At 41.5% G+C, this 25918-nt stretch overlaps 1 protein-coding gene across 9 annotated transcripts in view; it reads right to left on the bottom strand.

Annotated features, from left to right (window-relative positions):
- The window catches only part of FGF13 (fibroblast growth factor 13), a 562033-nt gene that overhangs the window by 112534 nt on the left and 423581 nt on the right, over positions 1-25918 (bottom strand). For 8 of the 9 annotated variants that reach the window (XM_033945624.1, XM_033945623.1, XM_033945628.1 and 5 more), the window contains 2 exons: positions 18699-18809; positions 1651-1754 (listed from right to left, as the gene is read on the bottom strand). In XM_033945624.1, coding sequence (XP_033801515.1) covers positions 1651-1754; positions 18699-18809 — 215 coding nt within the window. Of the gene's footprint in view, positions 1-1650; positions 1755-18698; positions 18810-23759; positions 24525-25918 lie in introns of those variants that run through there. The other variant, XM_033945625.1, reaches the window with a different exon arrangement.

The following is a 25918-nucleotide window of genomic DNA, read 5'->3' as shown; positions in this document are numbered from 1 at the left end:
TGGCATCCCTGTTCTATAAACCGCACTCCTAATTCATGTTGTGTGCATTTCCAAAGGGGGCATGGCCAAGGGAGGGCCGTGGGCGAGTCATGGGCGTTCCCAGGATTTAGGCACAGAGCTATAAAGTTTCTTCACCTAACTGACATTAGTTGGGTGCAGGTGTAACTGCTCACACCTAAACTTAGGTGCAAAAATGACTCAAGCCAGTGTTCTATAAAGGCAGTTCCATACGGAACTTTCTAGAATTTGTACTTAGCATGCAGCATCCTGGCATATAAATTTGAGCGCCCTATACAGAATCCCCCCCATACTGGCAGCATGCTCTGATGAAACAGAGAAAAATGACCTTCTACTTCTCAAAATCCCATTGCAGTGGTTCTTAAACCTGTCCAGCCAGTCGGGTTTTCAAGATGTCCCTAATGAATATGCATGAGGCAGATTTGCATATAATAGAAGTGACAGGCATGCAAATCTGCCTCATGCATATTCATTAGAGATATCTTGAAAACCTGACTGGCTGGGACTCCCCTAGGATAGGTTTAAGAACCACTGATCTTTTGTTAACATCCTAGAAAACAGAACTCTACACAGCCCTGAAGAGCTGGATGTAGCTGACAAATTGGTTGACTCTCACTGGCTTTTACAAAGCTGTGGTAGACGTTTCTACCTTAGGCCAGTGAGGTAAATACTCCAATGTTCATATAACTCCTATGAGCAACAGAGCTTTAATCAGTACTGCGGCTTTGTAAAAGGAGTCCTCTATTTTTACCTTCCCTAAAGGGTTCCTAAAGGATTTACTGTATTATATGTAAGACCAATGTCAGCCTTCTACGATGTTTACGGTTCTGTACAGCGCTTTGAGATGGTTCAAATATATGAAGATCAACCCCATCAAAAACAAGAGACAAAGGACTCCAAAAGGATTTCTAAAGAAAATCAATATCAAAGCAAAAATCCCTACAAAAAAAAAAACACTTTCTTACGCCGACCCTAGTGTAGACCATGGTGTTACACTTCACATTATAGCACCACCTGCCTGCCTCCATAGAATAACAATTATACACCATATAGATTAAAAAAACAACTGGCACTTAACTTTATGAAATCTTCGCTCTGGCCCTGAATGCACAGTACAAGCCATTTATTTTTTATTTAAAAAATCTATCCTGCACCATCCACTTCAACTTTTGAAGCTGGAAGAGTTATTTTGGAAAAGAACTTTGAAAACTGGATTGTTGGATTTTTGTTTTTCTATGCTCATTTTTATGGATTGGGCTTACCCAGGCAATTGAACTTATTTATATACAGCATTTGCAACCCTATCGAAACTGCACGGCGAAGATTTCATAAAGATAAGTGCCAGTTTTTGGTTTTTTTTTTTTAATCTATAAGGCATGTAATTGATATTCTCTGGAGGCAGGCAGGTGGTGCTATGATGTGAAGTGTAACACCATGGTCTACATTGTTGTCGGTGTAAGAAAGTGTTAATTTGACTGAGCACAATTACTCACTTTAGAGTCTGTGATTTTTTTTATGTAGGAATTTTCGCTTTGATAGTCAAATACATGAAGATCACACTTCATTTCACATCAAAAGGACTCAGCACCCTGTGTCTCATAAACCCAAATCTTAAAGAGAGAGCATACTTACTGATGTATATAAGTACCCCTCACTGTTCATCGCCAAATATAATTTTGTTTGAACCCCTTGAATCGCAACCACTCGCAAACCCACAGGTATAAGGTTAAACAAGGCTGTGGAAAGAAAAAAACAAAACAAAAAATATATATATATCAGGCCTACTATAAAAGATTTTATGATATGGGCATCAACTCAAATCTATTAGTCAATGAACGCTGCCAGTTTTTAATTGTGGAATCCCACAAATTAGCATAGGCTTTGCATGTTTATTTCAAGTTTCAAGTTTCAAGTTTCAAGTTTAATATTTATTTGTTTAATCGCCTTTTCAATATTCAAGGCGATTTACATGTTAATAAAATTACACAATAAAATAGTTAAAAAACTGACAAGACTAGACAATAACTATACGAACTGGGAACAAAAGGAAGGACGGGAAAGAAGTTACAATGTAATTAAGCAAGGAGGGGAACCAATTAAGGAAAACACGAAAGGATGGGATAGAAATAGTTGAATATATGAAGACAAGAGAAATAGAAGTAAATGAAATTGAAAAATGTTAAAAAGAAAACTGTAAATCAGAAGACAAATGCGTCGTTAAATAAAAAAGTTTTCAGTTTAATTTTAAATTTGTCTAAATTAAGTTCCTCACGTAAATAGATGGGAAGAGAATTCCAAGTTTGGGGGGCCGTTACTGAGAAAATATATTGACGGCGAGTATTGATTGTTTTTAATGATGGAATCGTTAATAAATGCTGTTGGTCTGATCTTAGAGTTCTATTGGAAGAATAAGGAATTAATAGTCTATGGATGAAAGCCGGAGTTTTAAACAGAAGAGATTTAAATGTGAGCAGACAAAGTTTGTAGGTTATTCTGTGAGCTACTGGAAGCCAGTGAGCTTCCTTAAGAAGAGGAGTTATGTGATCGAATTTTTTAGCTTTTGTGATCAGTCGGATAGCTGTATTCTGAATAATCTGAAGACGTCTGATTTCTTTTTGTGATATACCGTTAAATAAAGCGTTACAGTAGTCTAATTTAGAAATTACAAGGGAATGGATGAGAATTTTCAAAGAATCATTATTAAATAGCTGGGAAATGGAACGTATCTGTCTCAGTCTAAAAAAAGAAGATTTAATAACACTACTGATGTGATCGTGAAAAGTAAGTTTATAGTCCAGAATTACGCCAAGAATTTTGGTTTTTTGTACTTCTTGTAAAGGGAGTCCATTGATAGAGATTGGCGAAATAAGAGTAGGGTTATCTTTCCAGGGAAAAAGCAGTATGTTCGATTTGTTGATGTTCAAAGCTAAATGTTTCTGCATTAAAGGGGATTGAACTTTATAGACTATTTTTTGGGGTGTGGTTACAATCAAAGCAGTTTACATAATTTAGATAGGTCCTTATTTTGTACCTGGGGCGATGAAGTGTTAAATGACTTGCCCGGACTCAGAAGGGACTCAAACTCACAGCCTCAGGGCGCTGAGCAGCTGCTCAAGTCACTAGTTCACTTTTCCACTACTGCTTCCTGTGTTAGGGGAATGGAAACTGTTCAGGCCATCAGCAGAGAATGGGCACGGACTGCAGTTAGCACTTGGCACTTACTATACATTGTCAGAGATACACATAGGGGACAATGTGGCGCAGTAATTAAAACCACAGCCTCAGCACCCTGGGATTGCAGGTTCAAACTCATACTGTTCCTTGTGGCCCTGGGCAAATCACTTACCCCCCCCCCCCCCATTACCCTGGATACTTTAGATAGATTGTGAGCCCACTGGAATAGGCAGGGAAAAATGCTTGAGGACTTGAATACATACATGTAAACTGTTCTGAGCTTCCCTGGGAGAACAGTATAGAAAAGTGAATAAATAAACAAATTCTATAACTGGATGCCAAAGTTAATCATCTAGATACAGTACACTTACGGGGAAATTCTGTATATGATACCTTTTAGGTGTTACTTCCATGCCAAGTGTTTGGCATGGGAAAGCATTGTACTGACTGCAAGGCACTGAAATGGGGCAGACGTGACAGATCTGCTAGAATACATTTAAGGTGCCAGTCTTGCACCTACAAAAGCACATAGGGATGCCTACATATGCTTAAGGCCATTTCCGGTGCAAATCACACCCCCACCGGCCTTAGGCATCTGTAAACATCCCTATGTGTCTCCATAGGCATGAGACTGGTGCCTTAGAATGGCACCTTCAATTAAAAAAAAAAAAGTGCCTCCTGATTGGTCATTTAGATGGTGATAGAGTGCCTACTGACACCTAACTTCAGCTCGTCGTTTATAAAATTTGGGCCTACGTGATTAGCAGAGGAATGCTCAATTTCGGTCCCTCAAAAAAAATTTTAATTTTTTTTTTAGCATGGTGTTAGCGTGTGCTAATTTGGGAGTTACCACAGGACACCTGAGCGCCATTTTAAACTGCGTTTGGCATCGATTACCGCCTACTACAAGCTAGTGAAAGGGACCCTAAATTTTTTTTAAGATGCACTCACAAACCAAGTTTGCACTAACAATTCCACGTTTCTAGAAAATTGATCCCATAGGATCTTGATACAACAGAAATTATTATTTGAATATACCATTTGGCTCTAATCTAGACTTAATACTTTTTAAATTTAATTCAGGTACATTTAGGTTATCTCTTGCCTGGACTATGGTAACGCTTTTTACCATGGAATTACAAAAAATGAGATTAGACGTCTACAGATAATCCAGAATACTGCCGTTAAGATCTTATTTAAGACCAAGAAATTTGACCGTGTCACTCCCCTCTTGATTAAAGCCATTGACTTCCTATTGATCACCGTATCACTTATAAAACATTACTGCTGTCATTTAAAATAAGAAAAACTGGACAGCCGGAATTTATGAACAAACTTCTGATCCCATACTGTTCGCCACGCATCCTCTGATCCTCAGATCAAAATCTATTAGTAGTCCCATCACTTAGACACATCAATACAAGGAGAAATTCCATTTTTTTCGGTTGTTGCTCCCTCCCTTTGGAATTCAATGCTTAACTTCTTAAGAGAGACAACATCTATGGAGAAATTCAAATCCTTCCTTAAAATATTCCGTTTTAAGGATGCATTCCAAGTTTGACTGTTCTTCTAAGGATTTTATAAACCTAGGGCTCCTTTTACAAAGCTGCGCTAGCGGTTTTAGCATGCGCATAGTGCGCGCTAAATTGCCACACGCGCTAGATGCTAACGCCTCCCTTGAACTGGCGTTAGTTTCCCCGTGTAGCGCGGGGGTAAGCCCATGCTAATCTGCAGCGCACGCTAAGAACGCTATCGCAGCTTAGTAAAAGGAGCCCTAAATTTCAGCCCACTTAAGTTGGACTGCTACGTGTTACCCTACCCTTTTGTATTTTCCTGTGTCTCTCTCTTTTCTTTATTTATATTGCAGTCCTCCCTTTTCCACTCGTTTCAGTATGTCCTTTGGTCTTATTTGTCCAGTGTTTTAACTGATAACGGCTTTTTGTTTGTTTGTTATAATTTGTCCCCTTCTTGATTTTATTGCATAACCACCTTGAAAATTTTGATAAGGCGTTATAACAAATTTTTTCAGTTCAAAATATTTATTGGAGTTTAAGAGTAATACAAACAACATCCAGAAATCCTGGTAAAGTACAGTCAATATCAACGTGAATGAAGAAAATAGTTCGCAATTCACTGTACAATAACAAATTTTTAATAAACTTGGAAACTTGGAATGCCTGGCTCCTACGTTTGGAGTGATTTGAAGCTATCGTATTATTGTCATAGTTATCCAGTTCCAGTGAAGTAAGCTGAAAACGCAGAAGCACATTTGCTTATATCCACAGAGGGAGATGGTGGCAGAACAAGATCTTATAAAACTCTTTTGGTCATTTATCTTGCTAATTGTTATCACCTAAAAACCTGGGTATAGCAGGTATTTCCCTGTTTCAAGAGTGCTTACAATTTGAGTTTGTAGATAAGATCATAGTTTGGACTGGATTTATTACATTTGATATACTGCTAGTACAGTGGTCTCAAACGCAAACCCTTTGCAGGGCCACATTTTGGATTTGTAGGTACTTGGAGGGCCTCAGAAAAAATAGTTAATGTCTTATTAAAGAAATGACAATTTTGCATGAGGTAAAACTATAGTTTATAAATCTTTCCTTTTGGCTAAGTCTTAATAATAATATTGTAATTTCTAGCTAAAGAGACATATGATCAAGAAACTATTTTCTTTTACTTTTGTGATTATGATAAACATACTGAAGGCCTCAAAATAGTACCTGGCGGGCCGCATGTGGCCCCCCTGGCTGCGAGTTTGAGACCACTGTTCTAGTACGTGAATATTAAGCGGTTTACAATACTATAATACAGTGGTTCCCAAACCTGTCCTGGGGGACCCCCACCAGTCAGGTTTTCAAGATATCCCTAATGAATATGCATGAGAGAGATTTGCATATAATGGAAGTGACAGGTATGCAAATCTCTCTCATGCATATTCATTAGGGATATCTTGAAAACCTGACTGGCTGGGGGTCCCCCAGGACAGGTTTGGGAACTACTGCTATAATAGAATACAATAGAGGGCTAAATGACCAAAGATCACAAGGCACTGCAGTCGGATTTGACCCAAGCCCCCCTTGGGTTCAGCCAAGGGAGGGCCTTACCTCTCCAATTTGCTTGATTTCTTTGTAATTTTTTTTTTAAATTCAAACCTGTTTATTGGCATTATAGGACAGTAAACAACAATACAGAAAAAAGAAAACAATACTTCAGGGGTGGGCAACTCCGGTCTTTGAGGGCCGGAATCCAGTCGGGTTTTCAGGATTTCCCTAATGAATACACACGAGATCTATTTGCATGCACTGCTTTCAATGAATATTCACTGGGGAAATCCTGAAAACCCGACTGGATTCCGGACCTCGAGGACCGGAGTTGCCCACCCCCTGCTTATACTTGAACTCTTCATCAGTAATGATTGAATACATGCAAACATGGGCAACTCCGGTCCTCGAGGGCCAGAATCCAGTCAGGTTTTCAGGATTTCCCCAATGAATACACACAAGATCTATTTGCATGCACTGCTTTCAATGCAGATTCATTGAGGAAATCCTGAAAACCTGAATGGATTCCGGCCCTCAAGGACCGGAGTTGCCCATGTCTGCAGCATAGCTAATATAAAGCATCATCAATAGTGAAACAGATTTCTAAACTTAATATAGCTATACAATAAACACAGCTACAGTCAGGGGTTGAATGTGCTATAACATTAACATATTTTTGACTCAAGTAAAACAGTATAGAATGCCTTTGTAATCAGTGCTATACCAATCGCCATCAGAGATAGGGTATAATAAAAGTAAAGAACAGCGTTGTGCCATATTAATGTCAAGTGAGAACACACAAGAAACTAGCATCTACAATAATATCATCAATCCACTTGTACCCGTTCTATACCTCTCAGGATTTTGTAGACGTCAATCATATCTCCCCTCAGCTGTCTCTTTTCCAAGCTGAAGAGGCCTAACCTCATTAGTCTTTCCTCCTACGAGAGGCGTCCCATTCCCTTTATCATCTTGGTCGCTCTTCTTTGAACCTTTTCTAGTGCCGCCCTATCAACGCAATACTCCAGGTGAGGTCGCACCATGGAGCGATACAGAGGCATTATATCGCTCCACGGTGCGACCTCACCTGGCATATTGCGTTCTATAAGAGTTGTGTCCAAATCATTGAAAGTGCCTTACCATTCGAATTGTAGCTGCAATTAAGTTCCAATTCATATTTTTGTTTTTAAGCTATGTATGGACATGTCTCTCTGCTTCATGTGCTCTCATTATTAGAGTGCCTTAACAATTGTCTTACTACTGTACTTAGTTCCCAAAACATGTACAGTAAAACCTTGGATTGCAAGTGTTTTGCAAGACAAGCAAAACATTTTATTAAATTTTAACTTGATATACAAGCAATGTTTTGCAATACAAGTATATATAGTATACATACATCACAACTGAGCTGATGGTTCTTCTCTCTCTGACGCTGCAGGAGTGTAGTGACTGTTCTAAACGAGCGAGGTCTTGCAATACAAATACGTATAGTATTTGGCATTAAAGTTTTTGGGCTGTGAAATGAATCGTCTGAGTTTCCATTATTTTCTATGGGGAAATTCGCTTTGATATACTAGCAATTTTAGCATGCCCTAACGCAGGGGTAGGAAACTCTGGTCCTCGAGAGCCGTATTCCAGTCGGGTTTTCAGGATTTCCCCAATGAATATGCATTGAAAGCAGTGCATGCAAATAGATCTCATGCATATTCATTGGGGAAATCCTGAAAACCCGACTGGAATATGGCTCTCGAGGATCGGAGTTCCTTACCCTGCCCTAACGCGTCCATAGAATATAATGGACACATTAGAGTTTAGCGCACGTTAATATTTAGCGTGCGCTAAAACGGTTAGCACGCCTTAGTAAAAGGACCCCTTTGTCTGTCTTTAAGGAAAGCTCCTCCCTTGATGAGGGCTTATTATTTCTTTATTCTAATGTAATAATGTTTCCATTTTCCTTAATGGTTTTTTGAGATTGTATATACAATTGAAAATAAAATAAATAAATAAAATAAAATAAAATGCATTTTTAAAGAAGCATTTCATGATAATGTAGAAGAGATATAGGCCTCCTTTTACGAAACTGCGATAGCAGTTTCTAGCACAGGGAGCCGCGCTGAATGGCCTGCGCTGCTCCCGACGCTCATAGAGTTCCTATGAGTGTTGGGAGCAGCGTGGCTCTCTGTGCTAGAAACTGCTATCGCAGTTTTGTAAAAGAGGGAGATCATTTAGGCTCCCTTTTACAAAGCCATGCAGCTGAGTTCTGCGCGGCACATGCTTTGGTCCCCATTCAGTTCCTATGGGCATCAGAACATTTACCGTTCCGACCCATGCTGTTAGCTTTTGTAAAAGAGAGGGTTAGTTTTTTGACTTTAAGTTGTTCTAGATCTGTAGGAGCAAGATTATCACTTAAATCACTGGAAACTCAGATCCCTTAAAGCTTATTTTGTTACATCGGTTTTTAGAATCCTAGTCCAATCCCTCGTACTAAGCCTGCTTGACTACTGTAACATCGCCTATTTGGCAATTTCCCAAAAAAATATGCGACGCCTACAACTGTTGCAGAATGCGGCAGTCAGACTAATCTTTGGACTAAAAAAATTTGACCACATGACACCCTACTACCGGCAGCTACATTGGCTGCCGATGAAGGCACGCGTAAAGTTCAAATTTGCCTGTTTCTGCTTTAAAGCATTACACGGACTTGCCCCCAAATACATTACTGACCTTTTCTCCTTCTCAACCAACAGACACAAGAGAAGTTCACATTCCAACTTCGTTTCCCCCCCAGTGAGAGGTTGCAAACTGAAAAAACACCATGAATTCCTTCTCTCACACCAAGCAGCATCATGGGGTAAAGACCTAGAACAATTACTTTCGCCCTCTACTTATGAGGAATTTAGGAAACGTCTAAAAACACACCTGTTCCTAAAACATCTTGACAACTGATCCACTTATCTCTTTCCCCTCAATAGCGACCTACTGTCCTTTTGATCACTTTTCTCCTCAACAATGAATTTCCTGTCTAATTACTTCTCTTTCTTCTTCCCCTCTTGAAGTCAGTCAATTTGTACCTTTGCTTAATCTTTTGTAAACCGCATAGAACTTCACGATATTGCGGTATATAAGCTGTTATTATTATTATTATTAAATCTGGAAAATTCAGCAAGCACATCTCTTTTTTCCTATCATGTAGATGGAATTCTTTGAATTTTGGGATTGTATCCACCTTGATGGAATTATTTCTCTAGGTGGCTCATCAAATGTAATAAACCTGAAATCTGAATTAAACAAAGATGAGGCAATACAGGATGGGAGCTGCTTAATTCCGAGTCTGGCTATATGTCTGTGGAAGCACATATTTTGAGATAAAATGAAATAAAATTCAGAGGACCACTCCAAACCTGTCTGGATCACCATGGTGATAACATTTGGGAAGGTTTCAGACACATGCAGCATCACTAATGTTCTCCTTTCTTTTCTTCTTCCTTTAGACATGGAGATGAGCTGTGCACATTAATTTAATTCAGTCATAAACTTTGCAAAATTAATGATCAAGGGGCCCCTTTTACTAAAGTGCAAACTAAAGTGAACTGCTTCCGCATGAACATGACGGTGTGCGCTAATTCGCACATTAACAACACGCTGTGTGTGGTGGACAGGGAGTGGAGAACAGGTATGGGTCGCACATATTTCAAAAACAAGTGAAGGCTTTCCTTTTCCAGCAAGCATAGTCATGAGTACCGATTTGAATGTTGTTTAGAATTGTACCTGTGCGTTTTATTGTTGTGATATGCTATGAAAGTGCGTATATTGCTTGTAAGCTGCCCAGAATGGCAGATGGTGCAGGATAGATTTATTAAATGGTATGTACTGTGCATTAGGGGCCAGATTCAGTAAATAGCGCTCAAACTTCAGCACCGAAAGAATTGGAGCTGAACAGTATTCTATTGCGGGTGTTCTGGGATCAGCGCCCTTTACAGCTGTGAATCACAAACTAGTGTGCTGTGGCGAGATTCCGGGTGTGTCACAAGAGACGTCCTGTATGTGAGTCAGCTGGCAGCGGCACTTTTCCTCCTCTGCACTCTCTCCCCCCACCCAGCGTGGTAATTTCAGGTTTAGCAGGTAGAGGGATTTCCAAAACCCGACAGTTTGTCCAGGTTTTGGAAGTCTCCAAGCTCGGGGCCACATCTGGAGGGTCTCCGTGCATCGTAGACATCGATGTGATTATGTCATGCATGCACGTGACGTTATCGCATTGACATCCACGTGTGCATGGAGGCCCTCCAGAAACGGGCCCGAGTTTAGTGTGCCAGGGCAGAACAAAAGGTGTGCGAGACTCTGCTTTACAGAATAGTGTATAGCACTAGGATCCACACCCAACTCTGGGTGCAAGGAGCTACACTAACTAAAACCAGATGTAAATCTGAGCATGCAAGATGCTCAGGGATCCACACCATTCTATAACGCTGCGTGCATTTTAAGGGAATGCCCCTGACCTACGTAGCCACACCCCCTTTGCAGATCTGTGCAGAAATCCTTATGTGCTGTTCTAAAACTCGGTTTGTAAGTGTGTTTTCATACTCATCGTCCATTTCTGCCCTGTTTTGGTGCCTTTCGTCCATCAGATCAGTTTTTCCTTGTCGAAAATTTGGTGTGGAAGTAGCACCTAGTGTTCTGCGCTATATACAGTTTAGAATTCCCCTGTGACCGTCACTTGTGCAATTGGCTCTGGTGTACTCACTGCCTCCTCCTCCTGCAGGACTCATGATAAGTGCATTTGTGCTAATTGTGAGTAATGGGCAAGAGGTGCAGGGACTTATCTGTAGGATAACTGCAAGAAGTGTTGGGTCTGAATTCAAATCGAGTGAATTGAAATGATGATCTAAAATCATTTTGTATGTTTTTTGATTTTAGAATTGAAATCACATTCTTGGTGGCATTTTCTTTTTACGCTTCCCATGTAAATGTATAATAAGGTATCGCGATAATAAATATGTGTTTTTTGAACCGGCTCAACTTACAGCTTTCTTGACGCTGAAACGTTTGGAAAAGGAAGGAACAACATAAGAACAACAACAAATGGACTTGACTAATAGAATATAAGCTCCTTAATCCATTCACTAGATACCTTTTTTCTTGTATAGAATTTATTAACTGATTTCCTTTGAGTTCACTCATAAATCCTTGGATCATCTTTTCTGAGGACTTGAGATTGTTTGAATAGAGATTTATTATTATGGAAATAACTTTCCTTTTTTATTTTCTTCTTTTAAATATATGTATGATCAGACAATCTTTCTGTACAAAATGTTTGATTTTGTTAAAATTTAAAATTGATAAATAAAGAATTTAAAAAAAAAAAGAATTGAAATCACATTCAAGTGACTTTGTATCTTTTTTTTTTTGGTTTATAAAAATCATTTGCTGACGGATGTTGATTTAATCTTAGGAGTCATCAATTAACTATTGTGATGGCCAATAACACTGGCTAGGGCTAAATTCGAGTTTAAGTTATCAAAGTCTGTAAACCCCATTTATATAATTCTTGCCATATATGAATTTGAAATTCACACATTCACCCTGGTCAATATTGATGAATTAGTCTATAATTATGTCTCGTGGCAATTACATTTAATAGTAACACCTTGCTCTGCCGATTTTTTTATTTGGAATCATTTGCTGACTCATTTTGATTTGGTATCATAACTGGCTTCCTGATTTTGACTTCAAATTAATTTTATACTTAATGATTTTGATTTGAAGTCTTTCTCAGAATGATTTTACCCAATAATGATTGCAAGGATGTGATGGGCATACCCAAAACAGTAAATGCACAGCCTCTGCACGCACCTTGCATTAATATTTTCTCTTCAAAGTGCAGTAACTGCAAAACCTCAAGAAACAAGAAAGCAGCTGATTTGCACAGTGGTGCAGTGAGGGAAGTTGTTGCCCAGGGCAAAGGCATGTGGCATCACTGTGCTGCACACATTCAATACACTTTTTCCCACCCCCAGCATCGCCATGCATGTGCCTCACCGATGCATTCATTTCCGCAACCTCCCCTCATACATCTTCAAATTTTCACTGGCAGCAAGCAGGATCTCCTGCTTGTGCCAGCTGAGCCTTCCTTCTGACATCTCTTTCTGGGATGGTGAACAGGAAGTGATATCAGAGGGAGGAATGAGGCTGGCACAAGTTGCAGGTAGGAGATCCTGCTCACTCCTGGCAAAGATTTGAAGAGATACGTGGGGGAGGTGCACCAGGGGAAGAGGAGAAGTGTGGGCGCCCCTGCCATGACAATGCCTGGGTCCTGTGCTCCCAAACCTCCCCCCCTAGGGCTAATGTTAGGTGAGGGCAAACAGGGTAGCTGCTCTGGGACCCACAGCTCCAGGGGGCCTCGTTGTCCGAACTACTCTTCTCCTCCTGTCTATCTCCCTCGCTTCCCCTCACCTTCCTGATCTTCTTTCAACATCTAAATGTTGTTTTCAGAGGGGCCCCGACATGGCGGCCATTCTCACAAGCTGCCCCAAAGCTTTCCCTCTGCAGCCATCTGCCCTTTCGGAAACAGGAAGTTGTTCAGAGTGGCAGATAGCTACAGAGGGAAAGCTTCGAGGCAGCTGCCAGCAGCTTGTGAGAATGGCTGCTGTGTCAGGGCCCTGTACAGGAACATAAGAACATTGCCGCTGCTAGGTCAGACCAGTGGTCCATTGTGCCCAGCAGTCCGCTCATGCGGCAGCCCTCTGGTCAAAGACCAGAACCATAACTGAGACTAGCCCAAACTGCCTATGTTCTGGTTTAGCAGGAACTTGTCTAACTTTGTCTTGAATCCCTGGAGGGTGTTTTCCCCTATGACAGACTCCGGAAGAGCATTCCAGTTTTCTACCACTCTCTGGGTGAAGAAGAACTTCCTTACGTTTGTACGGAATTTGTCCCCTTTTAACTTTAGACAGTGCCCTCTTGTTCTCTCTATCTTGGAGAGGGTGAACAACCTGTCTTTATCTATTCCCTTCATTACCTTGAATGTTTCGATCAAGTCCCCTCACAGTCTTCTCTTTTCAAGGAATAAGAGGCCCAGTTTCTCCAATCTCTCACTGTACGGCAATTCCTCCAGCCCCTTAACCATTTTAGTCACTCTTCTCTGGACCCTTTTGAGTAGTACCATGTCCTTCATGTGTGGCGACCCGTGCTGGACGCAGTACTCCAGGTGAGGGCACACCATGGCCCGGTACAGTGGCATGATAACCTTCTCTGATCTGTTCGTGATCCCCTTCTTTATCATTCCTAGCATTCTGTTTGCCGCACATTACGTGGACGACCTCATGATCAACAAGTTGATAACTCCCAAGTCCCTTTCCTGGGAGGTCTCTCCAAGTACCGCCCCGGACATCCTGTATTTGTGCATGAGATTTTTGTTACCCACATGCATCACTTTACATTTATCTACGTTGAACCTCATCTGCCATGTCGATGCCCATTCCTCGAGCATGATTATGTCACGTTGCAGATCTTCCCAATCCCTATGTGTCTTCACTACTCTGAATAACTTTGTATCGTCCGCAAATTTAGTCACCTCACTTGTCGTACCAATGTCCAGATCATTTATAAAGATGTTGAAAAGCACGGGTCCAAGCACCTAGCCCTGCGGCACCCCACTGGTGACGCTCTTCCATTTGGACAGTAGCATACCGGGGGAGGAGGAGATGCGGTCTGCCCTGGGTGAAGCCCCTAAGGGAGTGGTGCTTCAAGGCCTGGCGTCATGATCTTTTTTGGGCAGGAGCAGCATTCACAATTCGCTGCTGTTACTGGCTTTGGGCTGTCCTCTCTGCCGGGTCCTGCCTACTTCCTGTTTCTGCGAAGGTAGGACCCAATGGAGAAGTAGGCCCGAAGCTGACATGAGCAGCGAGTTGTGAATGCTGCATTGCTGATCAGGAATGGAGTGACAGAAAGATGGAAGGGAGCAGAGGGGGAGATAATTGATGCACACAACTCAGGAGAAGGAGAGAGAAAGAAGATGAGGAAGAGAGGGAAGGAAAGGAAAGAAGGAAGGAAAGGAGATGCCAGGGCATGGAAGGAGGGAGGGATGCCAGTGCATGGAGGGAAGGGAAGGAGGGAGAGATGCCAAACTATGGGAAAAGGAAGGGGGAAAGGAAGGAGAGGAGTTGCCAGAGCATGGAGGGGGAGGGAGAGATGGAAGGGAAGGAATGGAGAGAGATAGCAGGGCATTGGGGAAGGGACGGAGATAGAGATGCCAGACCATGGGGTGGGATGGATTGGAAGGAAGGAAAGGAGAAAAGAAGAGAAGAGAAGAGAGAGATGCCAGAGCATAGGGAAAGGTGTGGTGACAGAGAGTGAAAAATGGAGAGGGGGGTGAAACTGAAATGAATCATGTACAAAGGAGATAAGGGGCACAGGATAGACAATTTACGGAAGGAGCATAGAAAGAGGGAAGATGCCATATGGAAGGGGGAGAGGGTGGACAGTGGATGGAAGGGGCAGAGAGTGAGGGCAGGCTGGATGGAAGGGGCAGAGAAAGAGGGCAAAGGCTGGATGAAAAGGACAGATACTGCATGAAAGAGAGAGGAAGAACAGACACTGGATAGAAAGAAGAGAGAGAAGACTCTTGAAGGGAGAACTGTTGGGAAGAGAAAGGGACAAATGATGGACCTGGGAGGAGGAAGGCAGGCAGACAGGGGGAGAGATGGGATGGGGGGGCAGTTGGGAAGAGAAATGGAGAGAAGTTGGATCTGGAGATAGAAGGGAGGGAGAAATGTTAGGCCTGGGGGTGTAAGGGAGAGAGAGATGCAGCATCTCTTTTTTTTTTTTCCTTCCATCTCATTGTTCAGCATCAAGGGAGGAGGGAAGAAGAACAACAGAAAAGAGAGGGAGCAAAATCTTGGACCAAGAGGATAGAGGAGAGATAGAAGGAAATAGGATTCTGGGAAAGGAATGAGATGGGAAATGGGAGAGATATAGAATAAGAGAAGATGGAAAATTGATATGTAGCTGAAAATTTTGAAAGGAGAAGGATGAGAAAGAGGGCAAGATTTGAGTAGACAGAGGCAGAAAAGAAAAAAGGAGAGAAGTTGAAAGGCAAAAATCAATATGTTAGAGACAGGGACTGATGCAAGAGAGAAGAGGAGAAAAAAATGGACAGCAGACACTGGAAAGAGAATTAGAAGATAGACAAAATCAGAAAGAGAAACTGGGACCAAAAGCAAAATGACCAGACAACAAAAGGTAGAAAAAAATAATTGTATTTTCTATTTTGTGATTAGAATATGTCAGATTTTAAATATGTATCCTGCCAGAGCTGGTGTTAGACAGCAAGCGTGAACTAGGGCCTAAAAGAGAGGAAAAGTCTTTTTTATTTATTTAGTAGTTGGCATGAAGTTGGAGAGGTTGTATCACTATACTTCTACTAAGACTAACCCCCTCCTTTGCTGGCGCGCAGCGTGGGTTTTGGTGGCGGTGATTGATCCGATGCTCACAGAAGTCCTGTGAGCATCGGAGCCGCCACCAGCGCTGGTGCCCACGATGTGTGTCAGCAAAGGAGGGGGGTAAGTATCTTAATAAAAAATTTGGCCCACGATTTAGCCTGTGTTTTAGATTTTGGCCCCTTATGTGATTTGAGTTTGACACCCTTGATGTAGATGGAAAGCTTCAGGGTCAGCAAGAGGAGAATACAGATTGTGGGGAGGAGAGAAAGGAGAGAGGTACTGGACTGCATAGTTTGTGAGGTGGGGGAATTCCAGACAGTATATGTACTGTCACTAGGGGAGCTTGAGCCAAAAATGGGGGGCCTTGGTCCCCAACTCCCCCTCCCCCGTGGTTACACCCCTGGGAGGGAAGAGAATGGCAGAGATGTTGAACTCAGGGAAGACAGGCAAGCTTGAGGAGGGGAAGATGCTAGATGAAAGAGCACTCAGAAAGAACAAGAAATATGTTGGAGCATGGGATGAGAGGGAGGAATAGAAGGGGAAATGTTGGATGACAGGGGGAGGGGGAGGTCTGGATCATAGGGTGAGAGGAGGAGAGAACAGCAGGAAGGAGAGTGGGAGCAATGTTGGACACTGGGGGGAGGGAAAAAAGAAGAGGTGAGATGATGGATCATGGGGGGATGACAGGAGGGAAGAGAGATGGGAGAGGAAAATAGTGAAGGAAAAAGGACAGGAGTTGAGAGATATGGGAAATGAAAATAGTGAAGGATCAAGGACAGGGAGATGTCAGGTCATGAGAGAGGGAGAAGAGAAGCTGGGCTACAAGAATGGAGGGAGGCGATATGCTGGAAATTGTGGAATCATGGGAAATACCAAGGGATGGGAGTGGCAATGAGATGAATAAGAGGAGGAGAGTGAGTACAGAAGTAGAAATGTGATAGTGAGGAATAGATTAAAAAGACAGGAGGGTATAGGAGACTGGGAAAGGTGTGAAATTGAAAATGGGAGCATGAGAAAGGGAGATGGGAAGTTGATAAGTAGCTAAAAAGTAAAAAGAAGGAAAAGGTAGTATTTTGAGTCGATGGAAGAGCAAAAAAGGGATGAGCAGGATTCCAAAATGACTGACTAGTGTGAAAGCTGACCTGGACTCCACGCTAGCCTGGAGAAACTTAACGAGCTGCCCCATTAAGCACTGACCTTATGACTACCAGCACTACCTGAGTAAAGCAGGATTTTCTCTGTGGCATTTTCGCCATGAGTGAATGGGCAGCAATGGAAGGTTTTCCCGAAGTCTGGTAACCTTACCCTCTCCTGTCTTGTTTCATTCCCTCACTACACCTGTCTTAAATATACTGATCTTTCCTTTTTTGTTCTTCCTTTTTTTTTAAATTTAATAATTTTAATACAATAATCTCAGTACAAAACATGGCTATCGTTTAACATAATTCATAATCTTAATAAGCTAATAATGATAGTACATCTTACCATCACAGCAATTAAAACAAACCCACTCCCTACCTCCCCCGCTCCCCCCCCCAGGAGACCTGGATTCCAAATTCATAAGGATAGGATAATATACATCTCAAGTCTGTCATAAAGCCTCTTTTCCCATTTCAATATACCTCTCCCATATGTCTTTAAACTTTGCCCATTGATTGGTTGAAAGGGCCGAAAGTCTGTATTTTTCACACACTGTTCCTAAACGCTCTCTCATATCTCTAATTGTGGGTACAACTGAAGAACACCATTGCTGAGCCAGTGTCAGGGCAGAAGCAGGAGTTATTTGGGCACTGTGATACTCAGTGGTCATACCTGCTAGCTTTCCTGTACCACAGCCATTCCAGAACCAGATATTTACTGCAGTACCCAGACATGGGCTAGCACTGACCATCCAGGTCTAATTCAGCCAGCTGTGTGGCCAGTATTATTTAAAAAAAAAAAAAATACTGACCACCATCAGCTAAATATTGGCCACGAATTGTTTTAAGATAAACATGGATTTTTGTTTTTTTGTACTAAAATGAAATGAGGCATCTCCATAAGCACTCACTCGGCTGCCCCTCACTCTCATTATCTCTCCATGTGCTCCCCCCCTCAGCTAGTAAGCCCTTCCTGTTTGCACCCTTCTCCTCTTCCACCAAATCCAGACATCATCTCTTGTAACTTGCTGTGTCGTATGCTTGGAATAAGCTGCCCGAATCCCTACAGCGGGCTCCATCTCTGGCAGTATTCAAGGTTCATTTAACCCTTTATTTGGCATTGTTGTTCAGAAGAAACATGTGCTTTCTACGGCTCTTATGGGAGATCTGCATCTCCGAATGCCTGTTACTTGGCACTGTTGCTCTCATTCAACATCAAGTTGCATAAAGCAACCGTTTCACCATCTGCCAATTAAAGGGTTAAAAGCCCACTTCTTCGTGACTGCTTTTCGGATCTTTTCCAGATAAGCCCCGCCAAAAAGTTAACCCCCGCCACCCAAAAAAGATTATAAAAAAGAGGCGCGATCTTTATAAAGTAAAGTGTGGGGGGGGGGGTTCCCCCCCACGCCCCCCCATCGGAGCCCTTAAAAAAATGGCCGACAGTTTATCCTATTTTTGATAATGTTAAGTTTCATATCCTCTTTTTTATAATCTTTTTTGGGTGCTCCGACGGGGGTGGGGTGGGGAGGGGAACCCCCCCACTTTACTTTATACACATCGGCGTTGTGCTGAGAACTTCACTGTTTAAGGTTGCGTGCGCTGGCAAAAGGTGGCCGGGCTTAACTTTCAGCACGTGCACTTTTTCCATTAGTGGCGGGGCTTATCTGGAAAAGATCCCTCTTTTCACCTTGGGTTCTGCATCTTTAACCCTATATGTCATGTCTGTCTGTCCAAGTTAGATTGTAAGCTCTTCTGAGCAGGGACCATCTATTAAATGTCAAAATGTACAGCGCTGTGTACGCCTTTCAACGCTATATAAGGGATTTTCTTAAAATCAGGCAGAAACAACTGAAACATATCTCAAGCATATGAGTTCTACTTACTATATGTACTTTCTTCGTCTTTTGTTCCATCAATCGTTCCGTCTGCTTGTAATTGTAAGTGGTATCCTTGTCTACTGTATAGCTTTGTTACTATACCTTTTAGCTGGGGCTCTGTAAGAAAGGAAAAACACTATTTTAAATCAGTGAACATGAATTTATAAGTTAGGTTTCAAAATAAGCCTCTACATTTCTTTCAAGGGTTTATATTCATTTGTAAAGTACCTTGTTCTGTTTTTAATCATTCCCACCATAAGCAATTCCTTAAGCCAATAGTTTCCTAACAGGCACCCCAGCCAGTCAGGTTTTCAAGATATCCATAATGAATATTCTTCTAGTCTAATCTAATCTAATCTTTGATTTTTTTTTTTTATACCGATTCATCCCAACAGGAGGGCTCGACTCGGTTAACAAAATATTAATAAAATTATACAAGAGATTAGAACAGAAACTAACCCCCCCCCCTCTTCTATTAAACTGCGCTAGCAGTTTTTAGTGCAGAGAGCCGCGCTGAATGGCCCGCGCTGCTCCCGACACTCATAGAGTTTCTATAAGCGTCGGGAGCAGCGCAGGCCATTCAGCACGGCTCTATGTGCTAAAAACCGCTAGTGCGGTTTCATAGAAGTGGGGGGTATATCTTTTAGGCCAGAATTTTATCTATTATGATTGATTTGAAAAAGAAGGATCATTAGTAAATTTCAGAAATAAATATGTCTTCAGTACTTTGCGAAAAGTGGGTAGATGAGAGAGAACTCTAATTATAGAAGGAAGGCCATTCCAAACTTTTGCGAATAAAAAAGAGAATGATCGACAAAAATTGGCCATAGTTTTTATTCCTTTAACAGTGGGAAAGCCAAGTTTATATTTCTGAGAGCTCCTAGAATTACAGATTTTTTGTGAATTAAATGAGACAGGAACCAAAGGAGAAAAAAATACCATATAGGATTTTGAAAATTACAGTTGCACATTTAAATTGGATCCTCCAGTAAACAGGAAACCAGTGAAGGGATCTCAATAAAGGTGTGACATGATCATAGTTATGTTTACCGTATATCAGTTTAGCCACCGTATTCTGGATAAGTTGTAGCCTCCTCAAATTACATTTTCTTAAACAAGCATAAAGCGAGTTGTCATAGTCCACTGAGATAAAATAATGGCCTGAACCAAAACTGCAAAATGTTGCTGAAAAAAAAAGATGACGTCCTCTTCTAAGCATCTTTAAACTGAAAAAGCATTTTTAGTAACATGATTAATTTGATTAGATAAAGAGAGTGAAGAATCCAGAATAAAACCCAGAATTCTAGATGAAAAATCCATTTTCAAGGAGTCATGAGAGGCTAACAAAATTGAGAGAGATTTCCATGCGCTGCCTCCACTACATGCAAATTAAGCTTCCAAGTTTATTTAATGCTTGATATACCGCATTGATGAATGCATCTATATGGTTTACATTTAGAATAAAAGTTAAAATTAAAATAAGGTAGAAAATACAATCTAATAAGAAAAAAATGTTGATGCTACATTATTAATAAAATACAAGTAAAGTATAGTAAAGTGTGTGCTTCTAGATCCATATTGAACATCATTGACCCCACCCCCTTTTTCCAAAACTCAGCTTTGAAGGAACAGTGTTTAATGTGCCCTAACAGCAAAAATCAGCAAGCATTAGTTGTATAGTCTGCATGCTAATTGTTGGGGGTGCACCCAGAAAGCTCTCTGAAATTAACGCACGGACATGTGCATTAATGTGTGCAGAATCTGGTCTTCATTAGCACACCTTCTATTGACGATGCGTTATGGAAGCCAAACTTACGGCACAAACGGAAGTTAGTGTGCATTAATTAACATGCACATTATACAGTATACACCCGTTCTCTGCCCATGACCTGCCTAGTTCCTGTTCCCCAAATAAATAGGCAGTGTACACATGAGAATTAGTGCATACCACTGCAGTAGCTGTTAGCATGGTTCTGTGCCGTGGCGCGATAAGGGTGAGCAGCACCCGTGGCGGTGGCACCTCCTCACCCGCCCCCCCACCCCGCATGCACCCCCTTCCCTTTTCCCTGTACCTTTTAAACTTCTCCGCCCTGTGACGTCACTTCCCAAGCGCGGGTCCTGGAAGTGATGTCAGAGAGAGCGTGCGCTGATGCTGACGCAGGCAGCAACCTCGTGCAGGGGAAATAAAAAAGGTACAGGGGAAAGCAAGGGGTGGGCACGCACGTGGCAAGGAGAGGAGTTGAGGGGTGGAGAGGAAGGGGGATGCTGTACCCTTAGGAAGACCGTGCCTGGGGTGGACTGCCCCCTACCCCCCTCCTTGCTACACCACTGGTTCTGCGATAGTGGTTAATGCCAAAGTAACAAAGAAATCATGGCGAGTCGATGTCCAAGATGAAGGCTTTATTCAAACAAATAAATAATCCACATAAAAATGTCTAGGAGCACATAGGGACCCCTGAAGAAGACCATATTGTCGAAACATGGACCGTGTTGGGTCCATATGTTTCCCAGAGATTCAAGCCCTAGACATTTTTATGTGGATTATTTATTTGTTTGAATAAAGCCTTCATCTTGGACATCAACTCGCCACGATTTCTTTGTTTCTTCGATATTACTCTCTGTGGAGGGTCCAGGGTCAATTTTCTTGTTGTTATAGTAGTTAATGCACCCTAATTCATGTGTTAGCAGCTTAAAGCACTTTAGTAGGACAGTCATATACAGTAAGAGAAATTCCTGACTGAGAAATATCAAAACTTTTGTTTTTTAAAACTGCAATCTTAGAAATGTTGAGGGCGAATCTATAGAAAGGAACCAATCTTCAGCATGTTAGATATAGGAAAACAGGAGCCTTCATGCTTGTACAGAATTCTAGTGCAACAGGTCAAATTTGCACCTATACTTTAGGTACAACTATTTTGACCATAAATACTCACACTTAGATTATTTAAAATAAAGAGTAAATTATAGTATGTTACAGTATAATTAATGTATAGTGTAGCCCGAGAGCTTGTCTCGATGGGCGTAAGGTAACACGGGGCTGGGAGGCCTGCATGTCACCCGTTCAGACAAGTTGGGGGGGGGGGAGTGTTGTTGGAGAGGGGTAGGTAGGAAGGATAGGACAGGGAAATTTTGCACAGAGAGGCTGCAAGGGGTTTGGAACAGGAGGGAAATGGACAAGGCAGGGGCGAGGTTATAAAGCTGGGAACTTGGAGGACTTGGCTCCTTCCAGGGACATCCAGAGCGGCTTTTTCACACCCGCCCGTGCTGTAGGCTGGTGATGGTAGCTCGGGACGGCGGGTCTCCCGAGCTACTGGGTGCTGGGGCTCATCTGGTGATGAGCGGTGGGCCGGCTGGGAGCCGTGCCTTGGGGTCAGGTGACCTGGTTAAAGGGGCATGTGGTCATGCCACCCCTCGGACTCTTGCAGATGCGGCGGAGTCGGGGGCAATATGTTGCTGTGTACACCTGGTAGTTCAGGAGAAGCTAGGTGATTTGTTAATTGATATTTAATTGTTTAATTGATTCAGGGTATATATGGATAGTTTCTTGTGGGTTTTATTTTATTTGAGTATTGGGTGGGAGGGTGGGAAAAATTTAATTATATATTAATATCTGGAGTTCAAATATGTTTATTGATTTTCAATATATAATAAACAAAGAAAAACAATATATATTTCTCATTGTATTCCTTACTGTATATTAATATCTGAAAGTTTATTGTGCTTGTCTTGTGATATTTTATGTATTGAATTACTTGTTGCATAATTGTAGTTTGGAAAATCTACAATATAATATATGCAATGTTAATTTATTTGGTTATTGTTATCAATAAATAGAGCTGCGGCTATTTTCCATATTTGAGTATGTGTTGTATTTTTAGTAGTGGGGGCAATGAGTGATGAGGTGGGGTGGTCTTCACCCCACAATTGCTCCATCTGGACTCTACCCAAGCATATGCTCAACTTCAAGCTGTTCTCCATAAGCATTTAGGCACCAATTTTGAGAATAGTGCATAGAATCTTGACATTTATGCATATATCTTCATATATACGTCAGTATTCTAGTCATCTATGCCTGTTCTCGGGGACTAAATGCTGCCGCCCTCTTTATTGAATTACCTCATGTGTGTAATGACCTACGCTGAGCTGTCATCAATCACTTGAAAACAATCTTACTGTTTCTATAAAGCCTTGACGAAATCCTCACTATAATGAGCAAGATCATTATTACCAGGGAACAATTAATCTAAGCAGGCTTGTGCCCAGAATGATGTCTAGTGGCCTTTGCTCGTAAGCATCCCAGCGGAATTAAATGAAACGGAATGGGATTATTGGAAACCAATCACCGAATATAAGTTTCTGCGTGGGACCTGTCTCAGCTGCAGAAACAAAAGAAATGGGGTTTACCTTATCCTTATTCCATTATTATACAACTACGAATATATTTACTAATTAAGCCTACTTAGTGCAGAGTCAGCCTTTTAGAAAGCTTTAAGAAGGACATCAGAGGGATGTAGAATTCATGTAATATATCAGGGAATTCGAAAAAACAGAGAACCCTTGTTTTTTTGTACACCAGATGGGATTGGGTTAAAAAAAAACACCAAACCCAAACCTTCAATTCTAAGGAAATTACAAAATCTTTCTTGGTGAGAGGGTGAAGTGCCCCTTTTAAGGTCAGAATTCGATCGGAGTGGCTGGTAATGTGCTTAGGTGTATGATAATAACAATCTTTCTTTTTTTTTTTCCCCTCTCTCTCTCTCTCTCTCTCTCTTTTTAATGACATCGCCTGGAATACCCAGTTTTACCACAGCAAATTGAACAGCTTCCTGTGGTACAAAAACTAAGCCTAAGTTAAGATCAATTGTTTTTACTGTTTCATAGCTACTACTGTATATTTATTTCTCCAGTTTTTTTGCTTTGACAATAGACCTGCCAATGTATTTTCATCACCTTTTAAAAAAAATAAAAATAATAATGTACAGAAAGTCACGATAATAATGAACAGCTGATCTGCTGCATGGAACACTGGACAGCACAAATCATTATGTTGTAAATAAGTCTTCAAACCTGGTCGCCGCCTTCTCCTTTTCTTGGAACCAAAGAGCTTGACCCGGGAAAAGACGCTGAGTTTGTTTTTCTCGGAGTTGCCTTTCCCTTTGCTGGGGCTGCTGGCACATTTGCACGCGTTGGATTTCTCCCGTTCCCGGGCTTGTCTCTTCTGTCTGATCAAAGAGCTGGCGATGGCAGCAGCCATGGAGAACGTCCCTTGCCAAGAGCCCAGCAACAGCACACACTAGTTGTCAAAAATGCTCTGTGCAGCAGTCTTGCTTGGTCTAACTTCACTTTTCACAGCTGAAGGCTGGAAAGTGGACATGAGGCTATAGGAAGGCTTCTGGTAACAAGCAGCAAGACCATCCTAGCACATTCTGGGGGATTTCCCCAAATTAAAACACTGCACGGCTTGGGTCCAATTCACTGCTGGGAACCCTATCTTTTGCCCTCACAAGGGCTGCAACTTTTCAAATTTTTGCACCTGAGTCGTTTTTCTTCTCTGAATATTCCTCTTCCTTAGTAGAAGTCTGCACTTGTCTTTCTTAAAACAAAAACCATGGTGCAAATCATGTCACCACCTGGTGTGAGGCTCCAGATAATTTTTTTTAAGTCTTGTTATCAGCTAAGCTAAGATCCTGGGTCAACCTTCCCTCCGCTGTGAAATGCATTTTAGCTTTTTCATTGCCACCCTAAGCATCCAGGGAGTGGAAATCTCCGGGATTTCAGTCAGCTTGCACTGCAGCAACAGCTGCAATTCGTCTTCAGGCACCTCAGCCACTTGTAACAGGGTGTCAGAGACAGAGAAAAAAAGATAATGCAAGCACAATAATTCTCCTCTTCTTTTCCAATAAAAGATAATAAAGGAAGCAGTCTACTGTACTTACTCCCTTGATGCCATCCTCCAGTGACTTTTCTATAACCCAGCCAAAGCACTGGAATGCACTGCCAATTGCTGGTTTGGGGAGTGAGTGGAAAGGTGTCTTCCAGCCTTCTCTACGCAGAGGTTTTCCTTCACCAGAAGGCTTAGCAGGTCAGGATGAGCCGAATGGGGATGGCTGGATCCTGCTCGCAAGAGCCACCTCCCGGAGAGAGAAGAAATATTTATTCCATGCAGGACTAGAGCTAGAAACCTGTTACTAAACTCAAGGTGGAAACTAGTTTCTGACTGGTCAAGTCTCAGATTGGCGTATCTGTTTTTTGCCCCTTTGAATATTTACTTTTGGTTTTAATTTGCTGCCTGCTTGGGAGCCGTTGACTAAATATTGTAAGGAATGATAACTGACTTTATTTTACTGACTTTTAAACATACACATCCAGGGTGGGAGGGAGGGGGGAGGGGGTTTGTACTGGAATTGTTTTGGGGAATTTTTAGATAGTTTCTTGTGGGTATTTATTTTCTTAATTATTAATAGGTGGGAGGGTGGGGGAAAATAATTGCTTATTACTATATGTAAGTTTATTGTGCTTTTCTTGTAATATTATGTGTGCATGAATTATTTGTATGCACAATTGCAGTTGGAAAATGTAATAAAGATTATATAAAAAATTTCCACCTGCTAACCCGCAGGTTGTGTTTAGCTGCAGTAGTAAACACGAGATTAATGTGATGACAGGATCTATGTACAGTGAAAGAGATACAGTATTTTATGTGTCCCCAATATTCACAGTATGCCACTTAAAACTTGAATGGAAGTTGTTTTTTTTTGCCCATGGATACTATCAATCTTTGACTTCACAAAAAAGAAAAAATGTATATATATATATATATTTTTTTAGACAGGACGCTAAATCAGTGTGCTCAGACTGTTTACAGAATGGCAAGCGTTCTTGTGCAATATTTGCATTAGGTTTCAATCACACACCTGGGTTTTCATTCTGGACTATGAATTAAAAGATGTCCTATAGTTTTCATTTTTCTCTTGCTAAAATGCCTTTCTATCCCTGGGTTTCATACTTTAGGTCAATAAATCTTTTCCAAATAAAGGAAAAGGATCAACATAGGTAAATTTGATTTTTTTTTTTTTACTAAGACTTGATTGATTTTACATTGAATTTGTATTAGTTTATTTCTAGCTGCAAGCAAGTATGCACGTGGAGGAGCATAATAAAAAAAACGTCTAATCCCCTTTTGGCCTATGGCAGTGGTTCCCAAACCTGTCCTGGGGGACCCCCAG

Source organism: Geotrypetes seraphini, chromosome 5 (assembly GCF_902459505.1).
Source record: "Geotrypetes seraphini chromosome 5, aGeoSer1.1, whole genome shotgun sequence".
Classification (NCBI taxonomy): domain Eukaryota; kingdom Metazoa; phylum Chordata; class Amphibia; order Gymnophiona; family Dermophiidae; genus Geotrypetes; species Geotrypetes seraphini.
This window is presented reverse-complemented; position numbering and strand designations above follow the sequence as displayed.